This window comes from Vidua macroura, chromosome 3 (genome assembly GCF_024509145.1).
Source record: "Vidua macroura isolate BioBank_ID:100142 chromosome 3, ASM2450914v1, whole genome shotgun sequence".
NCBI lineage: Eukaryota > Metazoa > Chordata > Aves > Passeriformes > Viduidae > Vidua > Vidua macroura.
The window spans coordinates 78,259,196-78,285,215 of NC_071573.1; the positions used below are offsets into that span (position 1 = coordinate 78,259,196).

Consider the following 26,020-nt stretch of genomic DNA (forward strand, 5'->3'; position numbering starts at 1 on the left):
TTTTTTTTAATATATGTGTTTTATCACAAATAATAGGGAACACCACCACTGAAGGAATTAATAGCTATTTAGAAGATTTTACATACTGTGAGGAAGTTGTCCCAGAATGCAAAAGAAGCAATAAAAATACATGAAGCATGCTGGGCGTGCTATCTCAGTGTATTCGGCAGAAGACTGTTGCATCCCGGAGTTTGGGTTTAGATTAGGGTTCTTAATTTATGTTAAAATAAGTCAAGTTCTGTAATCCCGCGTTTCCCCCGTGTTGTTCCCCCCCGCGGTTTCTGGCCCCATGCTGCCTGCTGCCGGCTCTTACCCCTGTGCCGCTCCTGTAACCACCCTGCCATCCGGCCCCGGGAAACCCCGTGCTGGCCACACGATCCCGCTCAGCCCGCAGCTCGGTGCCCGCCCCTGCGGGTTTCTCTGGTTGGTCGCTGTTGCTGGCGTCACCGCCACGGCAGCCGCCCCTATTGGCCGGCAGGCCGTGGATCCTCTCGCCCCGCCCCTCTATAAAGCCCTATCCCGCCGGCAGTCAGACGCCATTTTCTCCCATGCGAGTGCCGGGAGCGGTTGCGTCTTTCCATCGAACAGTGCCGCGTGACCAATAAACCGTTCCTGCTAAGCACAGAGTAAATGGACAAATTCCTTCCTCTTTGCCGGCTCCCTAGCGCACGGTAACAGAGGCTGGCCGGCCCACGCGCCCGAGACACGGAGCCGTGTCCGGGAACCCGCGGCAGCAAACCCCGGCAGCACGTGGAAGCTACGCCACAGCTGGGCTCCCAAGAGCCGCGTGCAGCCGGGGAGAGCAAAAACCCACGCCACAGAAGACACCCTTGTGCTGTTTCCCAAGACTTTGCAAACCATTCATGCAGGACATAATTGAAGAAATCATTGAGATTCAAAGTGGAATCTGACACACACACAATATTGCAACCTGCTCTTGGGAAATATTAATGTACAAGCCAAAGGAGTTGCATGAGAAGAGTGGATTAGGCAACAACTCGGCCATGCAAAGAAACAGAAATCTCTCAATATAGTCACAGTGATTTGTCCTCATGAGATAGTTCCACTGTACCTGCACTGGAACAAGCAGCAGGCTCCTCTTGGGTGCCTCCTAACTGTGACATGAATTTGTGGAGCACGTGTGTTTCGTAGTGTTCTCCATACTACTATGGAGAACATGCTCTTTAATCACAAAAGGTTCCCACAAACTGAAATAACTTAACTTCATATTTACAAGACAATATTTAAGAGGAACAAAATAGAGTCAGACTTGGCAGAAACATATTCCTGTGCTTAATCTAGAAGGGAACCTTTTTTGTTGTAGGCATTCCAGTTGTAGATACCATCCAATATGTTCCACTGTTTTCTTGTTTCAATCTTCAATCACCTAAAGTGAGACATTTTAACCAATTAAAAAAAAATGCATATACTAAAATACAACACAAGTTAAAGTCTTTTGAAAGAAGAAATCACTTAGCTTTTTTCTAAATTAAGTTAGTGGAAAATAATGCTTGTTCACCCCCCTTTAAAAATTGTCAGAGTAATTTTAAGGGAGGTGGACGAAGGGTAGCCAGGATAATGTATCTGTGCCTTTGTCTGTATTCATGAAAATGTGTCCAAATTCTAAGCTGTAAAATTTCATATTATATTGGATAAATTTTCATTAGGATCTGCAGATATTAGGGCTAAACCTCAGTGTGGTAGTCTGTTATTTTACAGTTGGTTCTTCTGTAGTATGTTTTAATATTCCTTGTTATAAGTTTGCAGTGGTTCATTCTATGTACCCCATTTGGCTTCCCTAATGGTTCAGTCCTGAGTTGTTCACCACACTTTTCCCCACCAAAATGTCAATCCACATGTCAATCCACCTGTATGCCTCCCTCGTTCCCTTGTCTCACCCCTGTCTGTCAAAGACGGCACACTCCTTTGGTTCTGGAGTGTTCCCTGTCTTTCATCCCTTCCTCGAAGCAGAATTGGATTGTAAGGATTGCTCCCTCCCCGTGTTGGCTTCTGTTGGGGAGCCCTTACCCTGCACCCCTCCCCTGATGCCCTCCTATTGGGCAAAGGCTGTGTCCTCCCCGTGTTCCCCCATCCCTATAAAAGTAGCCCCTTCAGGTTCGGATTTGGTTCACTTGGTCTGCCCCCACTTCGGGATTGAATCCTTGGAGATTCAGACAAACCAGAGCCATACACTCTAGGACAGGTGTGACAAAGAACTCCATAGCAACTGTCTCAGGTTTGAGTGTTTGTGCACACTCTGGCCATGGTACCCAGATGTTTCCAACAGTCTTCAAGTGATCACCTTCCAGGCAGTGTAAGTATTTTCCCATGTTATAGAGAGGCTACTGAGACCCAGAATGTGGATGTCCCAGGTTCTAGGTTTTACTCCTAAACACAAGAGCAGTTTTTGTCCAAGATAAGCACAACAGGTATAGCTTTTCTTTTCCTTTTTCTCCTGTATTTGTTGAATAAATATTTTGGGGCTGTACAACCAATACCCAGTCCACAAAATAGCTAATTGTAACTAATTAAGATTGTGTCAGTCAGGAAAGAAGAAAAAAAAAAAGGTAATATCAAAATTACCACATCCTTAAAACCCCTCCTGATCTTCACAGCAGTGACATTTTGATAATGATTATGACTCTGCCTTCACAAAGAAAGAGCTCATTATTTTTGAGATACATATTTCCACATCAATTTCTGAAAGGAAATGAACCTTACAAGCAACTATAATTGGAATGCTCTCTTCTGCTGTCTTATACCCATCAACAAAATATAACAAAGGTAACAGAAAAATCTCTCCACTGAAAAACAGAAGACTTCAACTGCCATTTGTTTGATACATACCCTCAAGAGAGGTCTGTGAAACATAACAAAAAACCAAATATTCAGTTACATTTACCAGAGATCACCAACTGCCACCCCCTTAAGTACAACCACCCACTTGGCCATCTTTCTAAAAAGTACTGATATAGTTCACCTTTCCCGATGCATATGTGCCCAAAAAATAAATAAAATGTTAAGCTTTTGGCCTGAGAGCATGTTCATGATTGCAACTAACTATCAAGAGTATGGATTTCAAGTATCCAGTGATGGATTTTCACACCTCCCTTTCTTTTCTTTCACACCTTTGCCTTGGCTTCAGTTGACTTCAGGTGTTCCTTGTCTTGATCTACAAGTGTATAGAGAACTGAAGCAATCCATCCAGCAATATGAAGCCAGTATGAACCAGACTGAAAGGAGTCTGGTTTTCATTGGACTTGCAGTTTTCTCAATACCTCAGAAATCCATTTTCTTCATCTTTCAATAATCAATATATTGCACACTCCAGCAGCTGAGACAGCAGCAGCTGCTTACACAAGTGATACACTTTCCTGCAAAAAGTTGTGAGGTCCAGGTATAAACATGGTTCTTTATGACTGTGTCACAGCATGACCAAGATGTGCACTAATAGTGCTTTTGAAAAAAATGAAAACCAAATGATTCACTGGGTGTAAGGTGGTGCCAGGGTCTGTATGAACATCCAAACCTATAAACAACCTGAGAAAGCAGGGGCTCTGAATAACCCCACTGCTGGATGAAGCAGATATTAGCCAGATTTTGTGGTACTTGGACTAACAGAAGATTCTTTAGATCTTTCTACACCAAACCATATCAGAAAATCAAAAATCAACAGCAGAAACTCAGCACATTCAGCATATGAGTCTGCTCCTCACGCACACAGATTGCTTGGGCAATGTAATTGCACCAACCCAGCCAGCCCTGCATACAAGTTTCATCTTGCATGCAACAGAGTCAACAGGTACTGTGACTGCTTGGCTGGGATTTCTGGATTGGTGTACATCTGAAAATCCTGGACAAATTACAAAAGCTGACAGAAAAATACAAGATGGGAGCAAATAACCTATAATGGCAACCTGTCACAAAGTGCAGTGGCTCTGATAGAAGTACTTTGGCTTTTTTAACAACAGCTGAGCCACCATAAGGTTAGGTCACTTCCCATATTCATCCTTGATTTTTTTTTCCTAGTTAACTGTTTAAATGGCTTTCTCAGGCTAGGTCTGTAAACCAGATCTCTCTACATTTATGACACTTGTGAGGTATAGACATTCACTAACATGCTAGCAGCAGAAGATCTAGGAAAGATTACTAGATCTACTAAAATTACATACTATTAATAGTATTGTACAATAACATAACTTTTTATATATAGCCCAAAGGTTAAACATATCAAAATGAAGCACAGCTGTTTCAGGGGAACACAGCAGCTCTATTCACTCATCTCAGCACTGATTTCACACCATGGACTGCCCTGAAGCGTCAATCTGAGACATTTACCACCGAAACACTAATGGGGTGGGTGCTCCAGCCAAAGCAGGAGCAGGAGACAGCCCTGGTCAAGACTCCCTTGGAGAGGGAGCGTTAAGGTATACATTCATTCCCTATCCTTTTATTACTGTGTGTTTACATCAATCGCTCCATTACCCTGCACTCCACAGCTACTCTCCTACACACAGGTTTCCCCTGAGAAAGCGCCGCTGAAAAGCTCAAGGCCTGCCCTCGTCCCAAGATCCCGTACAACACCTCCTGCCCTGGAGAAATATAGGAACGTATACAAGAAAAAGGCATGTGCATAGATATATATATAGATATATATGTAGGGAAAAGGCCTGCGCCCCCAGCACTCGCATGGCGGTAACACGCAGCCCCGGGATGGGGCCGTGCCTGGCCGCTGCCCGGAACCCGGGGAGCCCCGCCGGCCTCTGTCCCCCGGCCCAGCCGAGACGCGCGGCCGGGGCCCTGCCCGCCGCTCCGCGCCCGGCCGGCCGCTCCCGGCTGGCGGCAGGAACAGGAAGCGGGGCCGACCCGGGACCGCAGCTGCTCCCCCTGGCGGTAGCGGGCAGCGGGGCGGGGCGGGGGCGGTGCCGCCTCCAGGCCGTGGCCCCGCCGCGGCCGACCGAGAGGCCACTGGTGCCGGCGCTTCCCCGCCCGTCGCCGCCTAGCGCTCCCCCCCTCCCTTCCTTACTCTTTCACTCCGTCCCTCCCTCCTCGGCCAGGGCAGCAGGAAGCGGCTCTGATGTCAGCGGCGGCGGCCGCGGCGCGGCTCTGAGCGGCTCCCCCACCCCCGCCGCGGCCCCCTCTCCCGCTGCCGCCGCTGGGGCTGGCGGAGGAGCCCGGCTGCGGCCCCGGGGGCGCCGCCCTCTCTCACCCGGGGACGCGCGGCCGAAGCGGTCCCGAGCTGCGCAGAGGCCGCGGCCTAGGGGAGTCGGCGCGGCGCCCCGCGGGGGTGCGGGCGCGCTCGGGATGCGCAGCGGCGGCGCCGGGGCCTGTGCCCGCCGCCAGTGAGGCCCGAGGCCGCCGCGGATGCGGCCCCGGCGGCGCCTCGGCCAGGCCCGCCCCGACCTGCGCCAGGAACCGCCGCCGAGCCCCGCGTAGCCCCGGCTCCGGCCCCCGGCTGCCTGGTGCCGGACCCTCGCGTAGCCCCTGCCCCCTCTCCTCCCTGCGGTAAAAGAGGAGGCATGTCCGCTGCCGCCTCCGCTGAAATGATTGAAACCTCCCCGGTCCTCAACTTCGAAGAAATCGACTACAAAGAGATCGAGGTGGAAGAGGTGAGTGAGGGTCCTGCCGTCCCCCTCGCTCCCCGGGCGCGGCCAGCCTGGCCCCCACCACGCAGACCCCGAGCGCCCCCGGCGTTCCCCTCCCTGGCGCCGGCCCTCGGCTGCGGGAGGGTCCGCGGAGGCTTCGCGGGCGCGCTGGGATGCCGGGACCCCCCAGTGTACCTGACCGGGGGTTCTGTGCTCCCGTGGATGCTACAGCGGCTGGCACCAGCGAACAAAAGCGGTCTGGCTGAGAGCGGAGGTGCCAGCTGACTTCTGCCGGCCCTGCTGCTGGATGCCTTACTGTGGAGTTTTGTTTAAACGGGATAGATTTATTCAGGACTTTAAAGTTTCGCGTCCCGTTTGCCATCCACTTTAGTATGGGTGGCAAACATAGTTGTCAAGAGGGAACTGTTAATTCTAATGTTTCTTTTAGATCTCTATTTCTCTGTGGCCCTGCTTTCACCTTCTGCCGCCAAACTGAGCCATTGTGTATATAATGATCATACTGCTCTTAATGATTTACTAAATTTACAGCTCTGTGAGCTGTTAGGATAAACAAGGGTTTTTTTCTTAACATAGGCTAGTGATATTGCACTTATGGATATTTAACATTTCATTTATGATCTGTGCCTGTTACACAGAAAGTGACATTCAGTAATTTTATAACAAAGTTGGAAGTTTTTCTTCTGTGAAATTCACATAGTGAAATTATTTCAGGTGTACCTTTCATCTGTCTGGGGTTCCTGTGAAAGTAGGGTAGATGGGTATGCTTTAATAACAGGCTCAGTAGTCTCTATATACTACAGTGTTGTTTGACTCTCAGAATTACACAAAAATATTTCTGCTGTTTTTTCCTGTCACCTGCTAAATTCTCTACAGGAATGAAGTCTCTTCGTGCAGATCCATAACGAATTTGATGAGGCCAGCTTGTAGAGTCTGGACCTAACAGGCATCCAAGACTGCTGAAACAGTCCCTGTGCTTTTTTTCTAGATTAATATTTTTCTCTTAAAGTAATAATGACCCTGTTTTCCTTAAAAAGTTTGTGTGGAAGTGGGGTTTTGTGTAGTAGCTTTTATAGGTATGACAACCTGTGTCTCAGGTTTTTAGAGTAGTTTGCTAGATACTGGTTTGTTCATAATTATCCTACTGGGCTTGGGTCTCCTGGGGATAATTCAGAGACCTTAAAATCTACCAGGGCACCTTCTGCTGTATTCAGGTAGTGTTGTGGTAACTTTGGCTTTCACCATAGCAGGCACTGGGCACTGGAGATTTTCAGAAGACAGTATATTTCAAAAGATTGCCTTTATCTCTTTCTGTGAATTTGGCAACCATAAAGATTTTTCTTTCTGTAAATCTAGTTGTTCTGCCTCCTTTTATGTATTTAACTATTCTGAAATGAAGATGTTTTTGTTGTTTTTGCAACACTTACTAATAGCTGGAGATCAGATCACATGTTTTGGGAGAAATAGCATTTCTCACCCAATGAAGTTTAAGCAGGTTATCCATTGTAAAAAGGTGCCCAGTGATGGCTCACAGAAGTGAGTGCCACATCTGCTGTGTTAGACATAGCCCTTTGAATTAATAAAGTGCTGTACAAATCTTTAATCCTCACAACACCCTTGGGGAGGTTGTTAGCAAGGATTGTATTGCTGTTTTACATGTAGGAAACGTGGAGCTGCATAGTGTGTAATTGGTGTAACTAGAGTTTAGTATTCTAAGGTTTAGTGCTCAGAGCTTGACAGTGTCCCACACATGTGCCTGGCACTGGCAGAAACAGAACTGTCAGTACAAAAATGTATCTAGAGACAATGCTTAAGTAGACATTTGTTTAATGCAGTTGTTGTGTTATTCTCAACACAGTGATATAAACGCATGTGATATAAGCAAGAGAACTTTGATAGTGTTGTCTCCATAAAAAAATCTGGTCACAGCTGGCTTAGCATTTTGAGTGTACCTGTCCTCCCAGAAGTTCTTCTAGGCAACGGGAATACCCTAGTGTTGAACACAGTCAAATGTCATTGCACAGAGGAAGAAATAAGACCTACTTGACAAGAAAACAGATGGATTGGAGATCATACTTAGGCCCTGCTTTTCTGAGCTGTGGGTATTGACCTCTTACTCATGATGCAGTTTCAGCACAAATAGTCAACTTTGTAGTCATAACAAAATACACATCCTTGCTGAGGATTTTCTGTGCTCTCACTTTAGGCTCAGAGGTTTTCAAGGACTTAAAGTGGCTGTAATATCTCAAAATGGTCATATTTATGCTTGGCAAATTTCAAATGTTTCAAAATGGAGTGTTAAGAGATCAACTGCTTTTATAATCATAGCTTTGCTGTTGTATTATCAAGGCTGTCTTGTCAGCAGATAGCAGTCCCACTCTGCCACTGGTTTATTAATAGATATTGAAGTTCTGGAATACTTGCAGGCCCAGAGACCTTGCTAATAAACGTGAAATCTATAAGTACACTTTCATTTAGGTTTGTCTGAACTCTACTAAGATTAAAAAAAAGAATATACCATATTTCGCTTTAGCTACCATGCACATGACCAGCTGTAGTGTTACTTCCCACCAGTCAAACACATCTCCACTTCATAATGCCTTTTTGTTATTTCAAGTGCTAAAAATGAAGTAAACCATAGAGACAATAATTATGAAGGAGTTGGAGTCATATCAAAATTGATGTGACACAGCAGGAGCATCTTCAAAACTAGAACGAGGAAAACAACACAAACTTTAGTTCAACAGAAGTGCTCTCTATTTTACTATGCAAGTTTTCAATTGTGAAAATGGCCATTTTAAGTTTTTAGCATTGGATAGACAAATCATTAGAAACTGAAAAATTAAAATCTAATATAAGTGAAATCAAGTCTACAATAAAAAGCCTAATAGCCTTCTTTTAAAATCTCATATTTAAATCTAGAACAACACTCTGGTTGTTTCTTCCCAGGGGAGTTTCCACATCTAAGCAACAAGCAGACTTTGGTTTTTAATTGTTCTGGCAGCCAACTCCCTGCCACTCTTTCCTGAAAATTCCACAGGCTTTCCTCCACCAGGTATCTGGGTAACAGTCCCATACATGACCAAAACATAGACCTCTTCATCACATGATGTATGTATGCTTGGATTGCACAGCCAAAGGTACATGTCTGGTCATGAATATTGCAACCCTGCCCAGTCACTGCCTGATGGAGACAAGTTAAAAAACTAATGCCATATTTGCATAGTTGCAAGTTACTTTTGGATGGTCTGAAATGTAAATTATTTGAAAACTGTTGTTTAATGCTCTACTGCTATATTGCAGTTTACAGTGAAGTTTATTTTCAAGAATCTATTTGGGCAGTAGTTAATTCTAAGAGAATTAGGGCAATGTTTTCTTTGAGATGAAGAGGTAAGCTTTATAAATATTTATTTTAGAAAATTTACTTAAGGTCCCAGCAACTAAGGAGATGCAATTTATAGTATATCCACCTATCTTAGATATTTTTGAAATAGTTGACTAATTTCATTAACTGAGTAGTGTGCTGAGAACTACATGTGTTCCTTCCAATTCTGGAGCAAAGCAGTTCAGAGGCAAGAGAATGAGCAATACAGTAGGCAACTGGGTTTTGCTCCCCTATATATAGTTAACTTCTTAAAAGTTAGTGAGTTGCAGTGACTGATTATGTCCATTACAAGGTAAAGCAGATTTGTGTGAGCTGCTGTTGAACGTGGAGCTATTACTGCCTCCATTGTTTCTGTGTCCTGGGGGAACATCCCCATTTGTAGAATACCAATCTGAAAAATTGGAAGAAATTTGGAGAAGAACCAGATGTGATTTGAGATCTGAACAGCGTTATTTGATATCTGACATGAGTACAGAAGAATTGGTTCTCAAGAACCAAGGGTGGTAGTTAGAAATCCATTTGAATTCAGTCAGATTTCTCAGCCTTTTTCAGTAAGGCTTCAAGGTACAAATCTGGGTATTCAAAAACAAAGGCAAAAAATAAGTACATGGTGAAAACATATGCCAGTATTTTCTCTGATTTTACTCTAAATACATTTCTGAATTAATTCAAATAACTACTTAAATATAGTTTAGTTACACCAATAGAAGATTCTCTTCATTCATTTATATAAGAAAATAGCTGAAGTGTCAGCTGGAGTGTGAATTTATAGCAGAAGTTATGCAACACCTATTCCATGTGGGTGAAATTTACTGTGCAGTGAGTTAGAAGATAGCTAATAAGCTAGTTAAACTCTTAATGTGACACTTTACATTCATTTCTACACATGCAGATACATTCAGTGAATTAGTTTGTGTCCTGTAAAAGAGACTTAAATACTTCATAAAGAATACATGGGAAGGAAACTTCACAGATCTTCCTGTTCCAGTGATGAAAGCAAGATCCATATTTCTGAGATGATAATAGAGTTCTATATCTAATACCTTTCCCTAAGAAAAAAACTAAAACAACAGAGCAAGTTTCACACATCCCTTATTTGTTCCACCCAGTGGATTGTTACCAGTATTTTACTGGTTGCAGAGTACTTGTTTGTTTTCTGGTTTGTTTTTTTTTTTTCCAAAGACCAGTAATTTTAGACAGTGCCAGCCTAGAGAGCTCATGTTAGAGTCCTGCACTCTGAGTGCCTCATTATCCAACATCTTGTTTCTAAAACAATAATTCACTCTCTGGGCTGCTCTAACAGAACAAATTGATTCATACTAGAGCATCAGACAGTTGTTTTGTTAATGTATTTAAATTGCTGTTAATTAAAGTGCATTCAGTTCTTGAGACAGATGTATAAAACCCTATCAGTGCATAAAAGCTTTTCAATATGTGTTAAGCCAGAATGAAAGTATAACTTGATAAACTGTTATCTTTGAGATGCATGCATTTCTTGGAATTACTTGAGCTATCAAAATGCAGGGAGGGTTGGTTGCATGTTCAGAGCAAAGAATTTCTGGAAACATAGTTTTCAAGAGCAGGCTGAATGGGGTCCTGAGTGTCCTGGTCTAGTGGAAGGTGTCCCTGCCCATGATGAGGGGTTGGAACTAGATGATGTTTGAGGTCCCTTCCAACCCAAACCATTCTGTGATTCTATAATTTCAAGAACATGTATGATGATACTTTGATTCTTCATAAACGTGTTCCAAAGAAGCTGAAAAGAGAATTAGTTCTTACAACAGAACTAAATTCAGGCAGACAAGCCACTGAATGAAAACTGTACAGTGCTATACAGCTCTAACAGATGAAAAACCCTATCTAGGGACCAACTGTATGAGTTTGTGAAGCAGAGCTTGCCTATATTTATTAAGAATCTAAGTTGATTTTAATAATCAGTTTCTTTCAGGAAGAAATATTTTTTTTCCTACAGTGTTTTGCATAACTTCTAAGTTCAAACTTGGAAACTAAATCTAAACTAAATTACTTAGTTTACTTTAAATTAGTAGGATTGCTTCCAGGGGTTTTGGGGGTGGGGGAGTGGAGATGATTTGGAGGTTTCTTCATTGCTGTATGAATCCCAGAAAGGAAAAGCAACATTTAGAGTTGCGCTGACACTAGTACAAATAAACTTAACCAGTCAAAGAACATAGCTGTAAGAATTGGCAGATAGATCTGAACTCCTTCCTAAAAGTGCTGCCAGGGTATTGGCCACAGTCATTTGTGGCATGGGGCCGATTTGCTTCAACCTACTTAATAAAGCATAGCACACACAGAGGAACCAAAGCTGGAATTTGATGCTGGTTGAATGAATGATAGAAAGTGTAGGAATATAATTTTGGAAGCTCTAAACTATTGTTCATGGCTTCTTTTGGCACTTTTTTAAATTTGTGCTGAGTGTGCCATACATTTCACACATGTGAAAAACTGAAAATATTAGTATACTTCATTGATACTGCTGGAGCTCTGGTAGAGAAAGTAGAAACAACTGAATTTTAAAATGTGATTATTTTTTGTGTTTTTTAGAACACATTATAGAACATATTTTTTTCCACTCTGTCTAGTGTAGTGTCTGGAGATACAAACATTCAGTTTGCATACATCCCATTTCGTTAGCAAATATACCAGTAAACAAAGCAATGTAGATATTAAAGATAACTTAAAACCTGTTGTCATTTTGGAAGCATGGGTTTTGTTGGGTTTCTGTTGTTGAATTTTTGTAACTGCTTATCTTGCTTCCCAAAATCGTAAATGAGCATGTCATGCGGTAGATACTGCAAATTATGAAGACAGTTTTCTAAAGAATACTATGTCTGCTAACCAGGGAGATATTATATTTTATTGCTGTCTTATATATCCAGCAAGTTTTTTATAGAAAGAAAAGCACTAGGTATCCAGCATGCAGAACTACCTTACATGGAAACTTTATGGACAGATAGAAAAACTTTGCACTTTTATGTTTTTGAGTTAATAGAAAAGTTGTGGAGTTAATGCAAAGTTGAAATTAATTTTTCCAAAGTTTTGACATTTGTTAGGGGATTATGGTGCGTCTGAATAGAGATGCATTTTTCTCGTTTTACTGGGGGAGGGGAAATTTTTGGTCACATCCCTTAGGACAAAATACATCCTTAAGCTCTTAACATATCTGCAGTCTCTATTTCCTGCATGATTTCTAGTCTACATAACTAACCAGTCAGTATAGTCTACATACTTACAAGTAAGTATCATGTATCTTTGTTTATGTACAGCATTTGATACTATTTGTACACAGAGACAGAGGTAATGCTTGTTCCAGGGTTCTTGTATGGTTCATATTCTTTAAATAAGACTCTAAATACATTATCTGGAAAACATGCAAGTGGCACTGTCCTTCACCATGTCACTTTGTCACACAGTAAAATGTAACTTTTTACTGGTATGTATTTTACAGGTAGAAGAATAGATTTTAATACACTTTTCAATCTTTGAATCTCTTTAAATATTACTTCCACTTTAAAGTGGTTTTGTGTCATGTACCAAGTGGTTTTTGACAAACTTAATTGTCTTCTGTGAGAAAGGTAGAAGCAGACTTGTTCTTACTCTATTCCTAAATGTCTCATCTACCCTCTATCTTCCTTTTTTCTCCTAGAAGATATTTAAAGGAACAGAATCTTTTATGAAAAGAATATGTTTATTTTTAGATCATTTTCCAAATATACACAGTGCTACAGATCAACTGCTGTTTATTGATTTGTTGTGTCAATAATTCCATTAACTGTGCTTCATATAATTCCAAATATGCGCTATTGCCCAGACACATGGTGTGGCACCAACAGCAGGGGACAAGGAGTGAGCATGAAGAAACTAAAGTTCAGGCAGTGCCTCCCTCCTGTGATATTATGTTACTTAGTTCCAGCACGAGGTGCTGAAGGAAACCACATAGTGTTTAAACTGTTCTGACAGTATCTAAGACTTACTCCTTTAAAGAATAAATTTAAAGGAAGAAAATTATATGTAAATGGACTCCACCACAAGCTGCATTCTGTTGATTATAAAGGGGTTTTTGCTATGAGTAAGGTTTTTTTCCAGATTATATAGGAAAAACCACATGGAGTTTTCACATATGGGAAGCTTCAATTTGTATCAGATCAGTCATTGTTTCTGATGGTTGCTCCTTTCATGTGCCATCCAAGAGCCTGAGCTGTTTTAATGGAGGATTGGCTCTTCTGTTTTCCCTGTATCCTAGGTAAATATTCACTGCAGTCATGTCCTCTTCTCAAGTTCAACCTTCTGCCTAAGCAGGCACCAAGTCACTAATAAATTGTTATGAAACCTTGATTGCATGACCATTTATCAAACTATTTTCACCAACAATAAAATGTACATACCTGATGGCCTCACAGCTTTCTATTACGTAATTAAGATTTAGATTGCCTGGTAAACTCTTCCTCTTGGTGCTCAACACTGATTTTATTTTTCATTATTATTTTTTCCAGTCATCAGTGGGACTTCCTAAAGTTCATCTAATTCTTGGAATTATTCCACTTTTCAGCTAAAACCCAAATAAATTAATTCTTCCAAAGAATTAATTGTGACAGTCATGGCTCAATGTAAAATACTACATTGGACAGTATACTTGTTTCTGTAAATTTCTTCATTCAGTAGAAACATTGTTAAAAAATACAACAGTATTGAAAAAATTATGACTTCTTTAGTATATGAACTGGAAAAACATGTACCAGTTCTCAAGATGAAACTTGCAAATAGTCATGGATTTATCTACAGGGGAACAGAATGCATTTATATAGACTTATGAGCTGAATTTAACCATGTGGAATCAATTGGAAGAGATACACGGGCTTTTTTTTTTTTTGTTATGCATCTGAAAAATAAATATAATTGATGGATATGTAGGATATATTGCATAGGGCTAATATTAAAATCATATACATAATACGTATCGTGTATTTGTACATATGGACACACATATGTACATATCTTTTCAGCAGGTAAAGATACAACTCGCCAGAAAAAAAGTAAGCCTGACCCATCGCAAACTGTTGTAAGTGATTCAGGCTAAGTAAAAAAAAAAAAAAAAGTTACTTCGTTAAATTTTGAGACCAATCTTTTAGCTGATGTATATGCGCTGCTTTCAAATCACTCTTTTTGTTTCTGTCAGTGGATTCAGTGTAACAGAGTTGTAGTTGAAAACTGTGAAAGAGTATGAGAAAAGGTATATTAAAAAAAGGAACCTTCTAAAAGGAGTCTCACAGAGGCTTGTACCGTAAGGCCAATTGTATCCACCTAGGAGAATTTTTTATATGCCCATCTCCTTTTCCCTAAGTGGAAGAGAGGGTTCTTCCCACTCTCTTGGGTAACCCTGTTTGGATTCCTTCGCAGCATAGGGGAACAGCAGATGTGGAATTAACTGTATTGCTGCTGCCAATACACTTCATCTGTTACAAGCTGCTCTGTGGCATCCTTCTCTCATTAACTGTCCTTAGTATCTCCCAGGTGCTTGCACGGACGATTTTTTTATGTGCTCACTAATCACCATTTCTGCAAAATGCAGAGTTAGAGCGCACCAACTTGATGAGACTTTCCTTATTCTGTAGCTCTCGTCATGTGCTGTGCAAGGTGGGTAGGGTCTTTGTAATGGACAATTTTTGTGGCAGTAGAAGGTGGGGGGCCTGCCAACCCCAAGAAAATGGGCAATTTTATTCAAAAATGGTTTGAGAGAGAAAAGGAAATAACAAGGAAGACTGTTTGGGACTTTTATGTCTTCCAGTGACTCATTGTTTCCAATTTGTTTATATGTACTATTTTTGTAGGCTGCTCATCTATCATTCACGGCTTGGTGTTTCCAACCTCACTTGTGGAATGCAAGAAAATAGTTAGCGTGTGTTACATCGGGACAAGATGTAACAAGGCAATGCAAAGTGCAAGGCACTGGCTGGGGGATGAGGTTACAATCAACAGGTTCTGTTCTTTAACGGAGCAGAATTGGGCATGTTCTGTGCATCTCCTGTGCATATCTTATCGCAGACTCAGTCTGTGAACCACTGTTGTGGAAGGTAAACGTGAGATGGCAGGAACTCCGGAAAGGCTAAGTGCATGCTGTAATGTAGAAGAGAAAAATATTTCTTGTAGTAATAAGGAAAGCAGAAGAAGAAAGTGCCATATATCACCATGGCTGTCAGGGGCAGCTGTCTTTTATATCCTCATGAAACTTATAAGAACTACTAAGTATAATTTCCTTTTTTGATCTTTCTTAATGGAAGATCTTGATAGTTTTTTTTTAATTTACATTTTTCATCCCTTCAAACCGAGGTCTTGATTGCAAACTTTCTCATATCCATCGTGACAGTTTAGCAGGTGTTGAGTTACACATCTGCAGCCTTTTCCATCCCATTTCCTGGGAAAATCCGTTTCACTATTTATTTGGAAAGCACATAGTAAGAACCTAACGCAAGAATGGATTACATAAATGGTAGTCAGCCCCTTATTTCTCCTCCCCTCTCCTACTTCTCATCTTGCCTGCCTTGCATTTTTTGGATTTTGAGGAATTCCTTTTCCTTCTGTGCCTGTGTCTGCCTTAGGTTTGCTTCTCCTCAACATTTTCTTTTGAGCATATGAGTAATAATGCACTTGTCTGTGCTTTCCTGTAGTGGCTGCAGTCACTGTTTTGGCAACACCTTCATTTCAATTTTACATCTCACGTGGATATTTTGTCATTATTCCTCTTTGTTGCCATTTTTCCTCTGAGGAACAATTAAAAGAAGTGAATTTTCAATTAAACATCATGTGTAATTCACCAGTAACTGAAAGTGACCTTCTTTCTATCCTGCTTTCATTTACATGCTTGGTTTCAAAGAGCTACTCTAAATAATGGTGGTTTTAGAGCTTCTTCAAAGCAAAGGTTAAAGATTACTTGAACACTGTAGTATACAGAAGCTGCTACTACTGCTTTTGCAAAGTTACAGTAAAGACTTACGACTCTTGTCTAGGGTAGGGTTTTTTCATTGTTTTAGGCACTGTTAACTCTAAATAAGCAAGAAAGCAAACTTCAACAGAAATAGGGAAAACTTCATTTATAGACACTTTTTTTGGAGGACTTGCAGGATAATTTACTGCTATCACACTCTTGAGTCATCTATGAGAAAATGATGGGATTACTTTGACCACACTGAACATCTTGTCCCAATTTCATCATGGTCCAGTGCAGCTGTGTGTGCATTTAAATTTCAGAAGTCTTCATTCCTGGTTTTTAGCAAGAATAAACAAATACAGCAGATAGATGTCATTTCATGGGTGAAACCTAAAAAAAAAAAATTGGTCTCATTCCTTTAATTTTCTTCTGAGTAAAGCTTGTTCTAGACAATTGAAATTATAATTTTCTGAAATACTGTCACTGCACATTAGTAATACAATTTTTTGTATGTGTGTTTTCCAGTTCTTCTCTAAATGATCTCTTGAGCAAACTTAGCTAAGACCAGTTATGCTTTGATGGCATACTATTCAATTGCTACTGCAAAACTTGAGCCTGTGTATCTTCAGTTTTCTAAATTAAATTTCTTTTCTCTTTCTGAAGTCCTGCACAGCAAATGAAACTATTTCAAGTTTTAACTCTTAGTGTTCTATATTTTGTTCTAGGTTGTTGGAAGAGGAGCCTTTGGTGTGGTCTGCAAGGCAAAATGGCGAGCTAAAGATGTAGCCATTAAGCAAATAGAAAGTGAATCTGAAAGAAAAGCCTTCATTGTAGAGGTACAGTACATTTGATGGAAAATATGGGGGTTGGTAGAGCTTGTTTCCTGAAATTCATGGGTTCATTTAGTGTACTAAAAGCTATGTCTTTATCACAAGATAAATGCTGCCTGCGGTACCCAGTTCAGGCTTGGCCCTTGTCTTGCAGAACAGGAGACCTGTTAGAGCACATTGCAGCTCCTTTAGTTTGCTTCTCATAAAAAGTGAAAAGCAAGAGTGTGGGAGAGACAAGGGCGCACAAGTAGGGAAATAACAGTTCTTAGATTCTGTCCCAGTCTGAAGTCAGGGTGCAACTAGAATACCCACCAAAGCCTTGAAGCTGATTAACACTTCCAGGGGCCACAGCATAGGTTCTCCAGTACAATCAGGTTGATATTTAAAACTGTTTCTGAGTTTTTTCAGCAGTTCTAATAATTTGATTAATTTTTTTCTTCTATGCAAGTACATTGCTACCTTAAAGGCAATCATTGTTTTCATTCAATGTCTTCTTATTTTGAAATGTCTTGAGTAATTCAGATACACTGATAAAGTTCCCAAGATCCATAATATTGTCTAGAATCAAAAGTTAATTTAAATGACATATATTGTGGCATGCTGCTTAGTATTTATTCAGGTATAAATTAGAATGTTCAGGATACACAAAATATGTTAAAAATAAAACTCTTAAATTTAGAACTAACTCTAGTCAAAGGGACACACTAAAGGGCTGAAAAAAGCATGTTTGTGATAGGCCTTTCTGTAAATATTTATATGTTGTTCACTACAATGAAAAGTTTTAAAGGTTATTAATATGACTCTGGTTTAACACTGAGTAAATCCGATCAGTCTCTTGGGATTTTTGTGTTCAAAAGAGATCTGAGTACATAATCCCAGAAATGCTTCAGTAATTACTGCTATTCAGGAAACCCTGCACAGTGCAAGCATCAGTTCATTCTGATTTTTTAGATCTTCTGAAGTGTATAGAAAAAAATAGCATTTGCTCTGAAGACGGCGTAAACTCCTTCAGCAGTCTGTGTGCAGGGAAAAAAATTCCTTTTTGCTTGCTTCTACTGTGTACTGGTAAAAAAAACAACGCTAAATAACGCAATTGTCAGTACAAATAGTAATAGGTCCTTGGAACTGTGTCATCTTAATATTAAATTATTTTATAAGATTGTGGGCTTGGGGATATTAGAACTTCTGTCCTCTATACTGTTAAAAGAGACAGTATGATTCTGATTTTTTTTTTTTTTATTTAATCAGACAATTTTTATGTAGTCCCAAAATTGAAGGCTCCAGGAAGAGCACCAAATCTATAGACTTCATAGTTGCACTGTGCTTTTGACTTGAGTGACTTTACTATATCCTGACAAAAATACTTTCTTTAAATGTAATTTCATCAAACTTTCTTTTAAAATACAGGTCCAGTTTGACACAAACCTGATTACATAAATGAAAATGCAAAGAGTGACATAAGTCTTGTAATTTGTAAAATCACCATCTGGGGTTATGCAGACATAGAGAACTGTACTTGCTGTTGTGGTATTTATAGCTATGAAAATAAAGCATTAGCCTTTTTTTCCCATGGTTTGAAACTGTGTGATTTGTATTGCAGCTTCGACAACTGTCACGGGTAAACCATCCCAATATTGTCAAGTTATATGGAGCCTGTCTAAACCCAGTAAGTTATAGCTTATGTCAGTATGAAAAAAGGTAACTAGCTTAACATATGCAACCATCAATGCACAGAACATGTATTTTATATTAAAATGTCTATTTTATATATTTTTCATGTTCTAGCCATAATAAGGAAATATATAGATGTGTAGGTTGGTTGATATTTTCTGATATTTGTTTTTTCTTTCTGCTGCTATAAAAATTAATTCTTTCAAGAACACCCCAAATCTGTTTCTGAACACCAGTTATACTTCAGTTAGTCAAAATGGCATCTAGTGTATTACATAATGTAGTTAAATATATATCTACAATTCTATTAATTGCAAATCAATACAAAAAGGAAATGCAGTGTCAAGAGTCAAGACATGATTGTGTCTTGTAAATCAGCTCCTATTTTCATACATGTAATTTTCAGGATTTGCTTACTTTCTGCCATAGCTGCAAACAGTCTCACAAATTCTCTGAGCAGAAAAGAGGGTACTGTGACAGGACAGATGTATCCTTAGCAAATTCTTGTATGGGCTATTTAATTGCTTAAAATAGTGATTCATCCCTTTTCTTTCTTAGTACTAGTGAAATTTTTCTGGCGTGGTATTTAACTAATTTTTTTTGTAAGCCACTAAAGGAATAAAGTAAAGAACAATGAACTGCAGTTGGAAGACAGTATTTGCTTTTTACGTCTGAAGAGGAGGAGGGAGGTCATTATTTTTTATTTTCTAGCATCCAGTGAGAACTAAGTGTAAAACTGATTTTTCTTACATGCAAATACATATGTGTCAAACTGACTGATGTATTTTCCATTAGCTTAGATATGGAAGCTTTGCAGTTGCTCTCAAAGAACTTCCCTTTCAGTTTACAAAAGCTGTTTTCTGCCTCTGCATTGAAAATATGCCTAATTTTTGTCCCCTTCCCCTCAAAGGTGTGTCTTGTTATGGAGTATGCTGAAGGAGGTTCTCTCTACAATGGTGAGTATCATTTCAACTTCCTGGAGTTAAAGTGCTAGTATTAGGGTAAACATCATCTAAACTACAAGTTGTTTCATAAATATGTCTCCATTCTTGGAGCTATTCAGAAGCCACCTGAACACAGTCCAGGGCAACCAGCTGGAGCTGGCCTGCTTGACCTGCTTGGTGGACTTCCAGAGGTCTCTTCCAACTGTTTTGTGGGTCTTTGAAATTCTTAAAATAATTTTAAGGAGAAGGGAGTGTGCCTTTTAAAACCTCTTTTCAGTTCACTGGTTTGTTCTTGATAGCAGTTTCTTACATTTTATACAAGTAATGTAAGGTTTTCCAGTGGAACATCTGAAAACATTCTTCCTTATTTTGTAAACTCCCTGGGTATTTGTTTAACACAGACTTTACCAGGGATAGCTGAGAACAAGCAACACTTTTTATACTGAATCTTAACATAAATGATTATGGAAAATGTACTAAAAAATGGAAAATATTTTGACATTTCTGTTATTTAAACAGTCTGCACAAGGGTATATTTAGTTGCAGTAATGAGGTGTTGGTGATTACTTAGATTCCATAGAGCTTTCTGACTGGTATTTTGTTAACTCCATTGTATATGTTGTAATATGCAATAAAGTTCTTTTTAGTTTGTGCCTTTGTTTTGCAGTGCTGCATGGTGCTGAACCTCTGCCTCATTATACTGCTGCACATGCCATGAGTTGGTGTTTACAGTGTTCCCAAGGAGTGGCATATCTCCACAGCATGAAACCAAAGGCTCTAATTCACAGAGACCTGAAACCACCAAAGTAGGTTGAGAGTTCATTTTTCATATTTTCTTACAATTGGTATTTAATATAATTTATACTAATTTTATTGCATTTAAAGGAGCTACCTTTAATTGGTACTAACTTTTGGATGTACTGTATTCCAAATGAAAGCTGTGCATGTGAAACTTTAGTTACAGAATGATGGTTTGTGATACAGAAAGTTAACTGTATTCAGCTACTTTCTGTTCAACTGGAAAAATACCCTGCTCCTGCCCTGCACCATGGAAGAGGTTTTTATTAGGACTAGGGCTTCTAATCAGAGGCATTTAAAATCTTGCAGTTTTGGAATGGTTGTGGCGTTCAAGAAGAGAACATTGTGGGGGGGTTGATTGGTTCTAATGTCATGTTTAATCTGTTGCATTAGAGCTCTTTCGCCGCATGGCCATCCTCCTTTATCCCTTCCTTCTGCCTGTTCCACTACCCCTGCCAGAAGCTCCCATCACTTTCCACCGAAACACAATTTAATAGTTTCCTACCCAGTCAGTTTGTTATCCAGCTCATTTTATGGCTTCAGATCTGGCTCCACAGATTAGATAGATATTTGAGGATCAGCAGAATCATCCCTTTTTGGGTGGTAATCTGCAGTTATTACCAGGTAAAATTATAACATGAAGCCACAAGTTAAATCTTCAGTTCTTTCTTGTATTCCCCAGTTTTGATTTAGAGAGTTGTTCACATGTAACTTCGAGTGCTTCCATTTAAATAAATAGCTACATTGACTGACATTGATTCTTCTTTTGGTAAAATTGTTACAGCACTTGTTGGTTTTCAGCCCCTGGCATCTGAGAGTCTACTTTTGTCAGTATATGCTTAGTAGTTTACTATGGCTAAAGATATTTTTTTAAGGTCTAGCATGTAGAAATATTAATAAATTACAACATACATTGGGTTACTTTAAAATATGTAATATGTTCACATTAGACACAAATGACTTTCCGTATTTCTCAAATTATAAAACAAAGGCCTGAGATACAAAGCCTAAGATATTCACCTATATTAGAAAGATAGTTGTTGGGATAAAAAAAAAAAAAGTGGGTTTGTTATCAGACTATTATATTGTACAATTTTAATATCCTTTTTCTTCTTTGACAGTTTGCTCTTGGTAGCTGGGGGGACAGTTCTAAAAATCTGTGACTTTGGTACAGCCTGTGATATTCAAACACACATGACCAACAACAAAGGAAGTGCTGCTTGGATGGCACCTGAAGTTTTTGAAGGTAATGAAAATTCAGTGTTAATATTACATTTTCTTTATAGGGATGCAACTGTGAATTAATGTGGTGTAAGAATAAGAGCATCATCATAAAAATCTCTACAAGTGTATGTTGTCAAATAATTGTGCAGAGGTTTGAAGAACAGCACTGAACCAATTCTCTGATGTTATTATTAGATATTTAATTATGTAAAGATGTAGAACCTTTATTTGTCATTGCTGAGATTTACATAAGGAGTACCTTTAGACAGCTGCAGTTCCTTATTTTGTAAGTCATTAAAATACAGCCAGAGGGCTCCTTCCCCACAATTTTGCTGTTTCTAAGATTCTTAAATCATTTCAAACTCTTCTGTCATTTAAATACACTGTCACTACTTTCACTCCCTACTCTGATTAGCTTTTAACTTTAGAATTTCCCTGTTATAGTCTCTAAATTGAACATAATTGCTTTCTTTTTTCATCCCCCACTTTCTTGTAACTGCCATCTTCATCTGCTTTTTGTGTAATCTAGAGATTTGATGTACTTCCTCTTTCCTACATACTGAGGAACTTGTTAATACCAGTTAATTTGGTTAAGTAATAAAACAAGCTATTTCTTGGAGTGTAATTGGGGAAGACTGATGATACTTGATAATTAGATACCTATAATTGCTGCATGATTATCAAAGAAATAAACTCACAGATAACAAATTGCAGATTAAACACCTTTTAATCTATCTGTACCTTAATTATCAATGCAATTTAGCAATGGTCTGGAAAAGTCATCCTCCTGCTTTAGCAAGCAGGTGTCCTTGATTTGATATATTTGGCAAGTGCCTTTGTGCAGCAGTGGTTTCCCAAATTCTGGATCCAGGTGGCCTCTTTTCATTTTACTGTCCTTATTCCAGAGACTGTCCATATACAATTTTAGGATTCCTCCCAAACATCACCTTTGGAACTTTTATTCTGAAGGTACCATTTTGTTGCACAGATTGCTTAGAGCACCAACAGAAGGATTATTTGTTTCACTCTGATGCCTGAAAATTTTCCATTATGTTATTTTATATTCAGGCATTTCCTCTATTTTTTTAGCCAGGACTGCTTTTCTTAACACTTGTTTGCTATTAAATTAAATTGTATAGATAGGAGATTTTTTTTTCTTTTAGAAATAAGCAATTGAGCCATCAGTGTTAAAGGTAGATTTCTTTGGTGAAAAAATCTTAATATAAAATGGCTATAAATAAGTGTATTGTAGAAGGGATTTGCAGTTCATAGCCTAGTTCCTCTAGTGTATGAATCCAGCAAGGTAGAAAGAAACCTTCTATTGCAGTTATTATTGAACAGTGCAAGAAGCATTCTGTTTACAGTTGTTTTTATGCACTTTTAACTGAAAGCATTTACTGATAAATAGACAAATCATTATAAAAACACTAGTATAAAGGAGGGGAAAGAATCTAGTATGATGCATGTTCTACAATGCAGCATATCAAATGACTCTTGAAAGAGTCATTAAACTACTCAAAATAACCACTTTAAATGGCAAAATTGTTAAAAATTTCTTTGCTTGTGTTACTGCATCAGAATTCAACAATGGAATAAAGGCTAATATTAATTTGATGCTGTTCTAGTACTAAGGTTTCTAGGTGAGAACAATAAAGGCATGGAAAGCATCTGTTGCAGAGCATGGTGCTTTGTGAACTAGTTACTGTAATATTAAGAATTTTTCTCCCATTTTAAACCTAAGGCTTTAGGGCACCTAAAGTATGAAGTAAAAGAGAGTAATTCCAATATAAGAATTCCCATTAGAAGAAACTATTTTAAAAAAATTAAATTGCTTTGGGATAATAAGGAAACAATACAGAATACTTTCTCACTTCTTTTAGACTCTCACTTTTCAGAATTAGTCCAAGACTTCTCAGTCACAAAGTAGAATTCCTAGGGGAATAGTACTACTTTAGTTTTATAGGCTGTGTGTTACAGAAGTTCTGTGACTGCATAGATGAGACTGTTTTGCTTTCCTTAGTGATCTGCCATTGTTTACATTACTTTTTTTCCCCAAGTATCTTTGAAAATAAGCTGACTGATAAAGCTGGCTTTTTTTTTCTTCGTACCTTTTGAACTTATTAGCCACATTCAGCTACTTTGATACAGGTGTAAAGAGTTCTTGAGATCCACATTCTTAAGAGAGTTTTGTAAAGTCCAAATTAGTGCCTTCACTTAAAGAGGGCTTGTGGTTCATGCTGCAGCCTGTTTCTTATGTTTGCCTTGTAAACTGGCTGGACTGGAAGAACTGACCAGAGAACAGGCTGTTTGCCTTGCAGTTTGTCAGAGGTATGGGAGCAGAGGAAGTTGGCTCACAGGTAGTGAATGGAGCCTGTTGCAACTATTGCTATATGCTGGGTATTCACGTGGAACTAGACTTCTTTAATTCCACTGTTACTGAAATGATTAGTCTGAATAAAGCTTTCTGATTAGATATAAACAAAAAAAAATCTCTTGGCCACTATATGCCAGTTTTAATCCTTGTTATGGTTACAAAGCATACATTCTTTCTTTGTAGCCTCTGAACGTTTTCATTTATTATTCTATGCCACCAACCTGTCTTCAGTACCTTAGGAGTCTTAGAAATACTGAACTTATTGTCAAAGACTTTTAATTAAGTAATGACATTACAAAAAGAATAAGAATAATAAACAAGGAGGAAATAAGATGGTGAGGAATTAAGGACTCTCCTGTTTTGTTCATGTGGTAACTTAGTAGTTCTTCTGAAGACCTGTAATTTATTAAGAGTAATGGATATGACAGGTGTTATTGGCTGGCATATTGTGACTAAGATTGGAAGAAGTGAATTGAAGAATATTTAGAGGAAGCAAACATAATCAATTAAACCTTGAATGCAAGATATTTTTAAAACCTAATAATTTGCAATTATGTAAGAAAATTGATGCATTTTATCATTTCAAGATGACTCCAAATGAAAAGGACTCATTCCCAGAGAGAGAGGCATTCTTAACAGTCACTGTCAAGTGATTTCAGACTTAAGTTAGCATGAATCAGCCAGCTTTAGAAAACTGTTTTTTCTCAGCAAAATAAATGTGAAGTGAAAGTAAGTATGTAAAGCTATTTATTTATTGGAGCAAGCTGCCCAGGGGAGTGGTGGAGTCACCATCCCTGGAAGCATTGAAGAAGTGACTCAGCATGACACTTAGTGCCGTGGTTTAGTTGACGTTATGGTGTTTAGTGAAAGGTTGGATTCAGTGATCTTGGAGCTCTTTTCCAGCCTGATTCTATGATCTGCTCAAACCATATATCTTTTTGACGTGTTACATAGAAGAGTCAAATTATATTGATGTCTTTCTTCCAGGTAGCAATTACAGTGAAAAATGTGACGTTTTCAGTTGGGGTATTATTCTCTGGGAGGTAATCACCCGTAGGAAACCTTTTGATGAGATTGGTGGTCCAGCTTTCCGGATAATGTGGGCCGTTCACAATGGTGAGTTGAAATTACTTTATTGCATTTGAAGTTGTGTATATGACCTGTAAATTTGCTAAACACTCTTAACTGTACAGCTTTAAATTACTTGTATTTCCATTTTGTGCTTCATTAAATATGCATTTTTGTCACAAAGGCTAAACAGTTTGTCAGTGTGTCAGTGTGGGTTTTGAGTTACTTGGCTACTACAGTGCTTGCTACATGTAACTGGTGTATGAACAAAGGATAAAGAGTAATGTCCTCATTATTACAACATTCCATTTTAAAAGTCATCTGAGAAAAACCTCTTACCTGCCTGAATGATGGCTTTATTAGCTACACTGTTTTTCTTTTATCTTTTTGTTTTTAATTAGACATCTACAAGAAAAGTGTAACTTCAAGTAACTTAACCTGTGTTTAGACATCTTAGAAACTATGAAACCTCCTCAAGGACCATTAGACATTAAAAATGTTACTTCTGTTTTTCATCTGTGGTTTTGGGGGTTTGTTTTTTTTTATTCTGCTGCTTGAAAGGTTTTACCTTTATGCCTAGGTATGTGCACTCATGGAGCAGCACTCCACTGTGCTAGGTACTATGCAGAAGAGATTTCCAGGAGGTTAGACTATGAGCAGGACACAGTTGTTGTGTTCAAATGGACTGCTTTCTTTAAAGCAGTGGTGTAACATTGCTCAGTGCAGTAGAGTAGACTGTAGTATCTTCATGCCAGGGGTGTAACTTTTTTACTGCTGTGTTTTTAGGTACCATGGCAAAACAATTTTTTGAATAATAAAGTAATGATAGTGAAGTAGTTCAGTGAATGTCTGCAAAGAGTTTCTGCAATTTGTGAGAGACAACATCAAAGCAAGCACCAACTTTTTGAAGAAAAAAATTAAGAAAGAAGCAATGAAGGCTGGTACTCTGCCTGAGTATCATTGCTTCAGTAGTAAATGATAGAAGCATAAGGTGAGCACAGGCATATCCTATTCAAAGAAAAGAATGGGGAAGACAGTGATAGAATCAATGAATATTAGCATATAATAATGCACAAAGAGACATGTTTGCAAATGCCATTTTTGAATGAAGAAAGAGATTCTCCAGTTTTTCAAGGACACTGGACATTGAGATTAGGAGTGATAAGTGCCCTGCATA

General features: G+C 39.1%; 1 protein-coding gene across 5 annotated transcripts in view; it reads left to right on the forward strand.

Moving 5' to 3' along the window:
* Nucleotides 1–5,337: 5,337 nt before the first annotated feature.
* The window catches only part of MAP3K7 (mitogen-activated protein kinase kinase kinase 7), a 47,392-nt gene continuing 26,709 nt past the window's right edge, over nucleotides 5,338–26,020 (forward strand). For all 5 annotated transcript variants that reach the window (XM_053972999.1, XM_053972994.1, XM_053972995.1 and 2 more), the window contains exons 1-7: nucleotides 5,338–5,609; nucleotides 16,660–16,770; nucleotides 18,365–18,430; nucleotides 19,346–19,391; nucleotides 20,047–20,185; nucleotides 21,299–21,423; nucleotides 24,763–24,891. In XM_053972999.1, coding sequence (XP_053828974.1) covers nucleotides 5,520–5,609; nucleotides 16,660–16,770; nucleotides 18,365–18,430; nucleotides 19,346–19,391; nucleotides 20,047–20,185; nucleotides 21,299–21,423; nucleotides 24,763–24,891 — 706 coding nt within the window. In that variant the 5' untranslated portion in view covers nucleotides 5,338–5,519. The remainder of the gene's footprint in view (nucleotides 5,610–16,659; nucleotides 16,771–18,364; nucleotides 18,431–19,345; nucleotides 19,392–20,046; nucleotides 20,186–21,298; nucleotides 21,424–24,762; nucleotides 24,892–26,020) is intronic.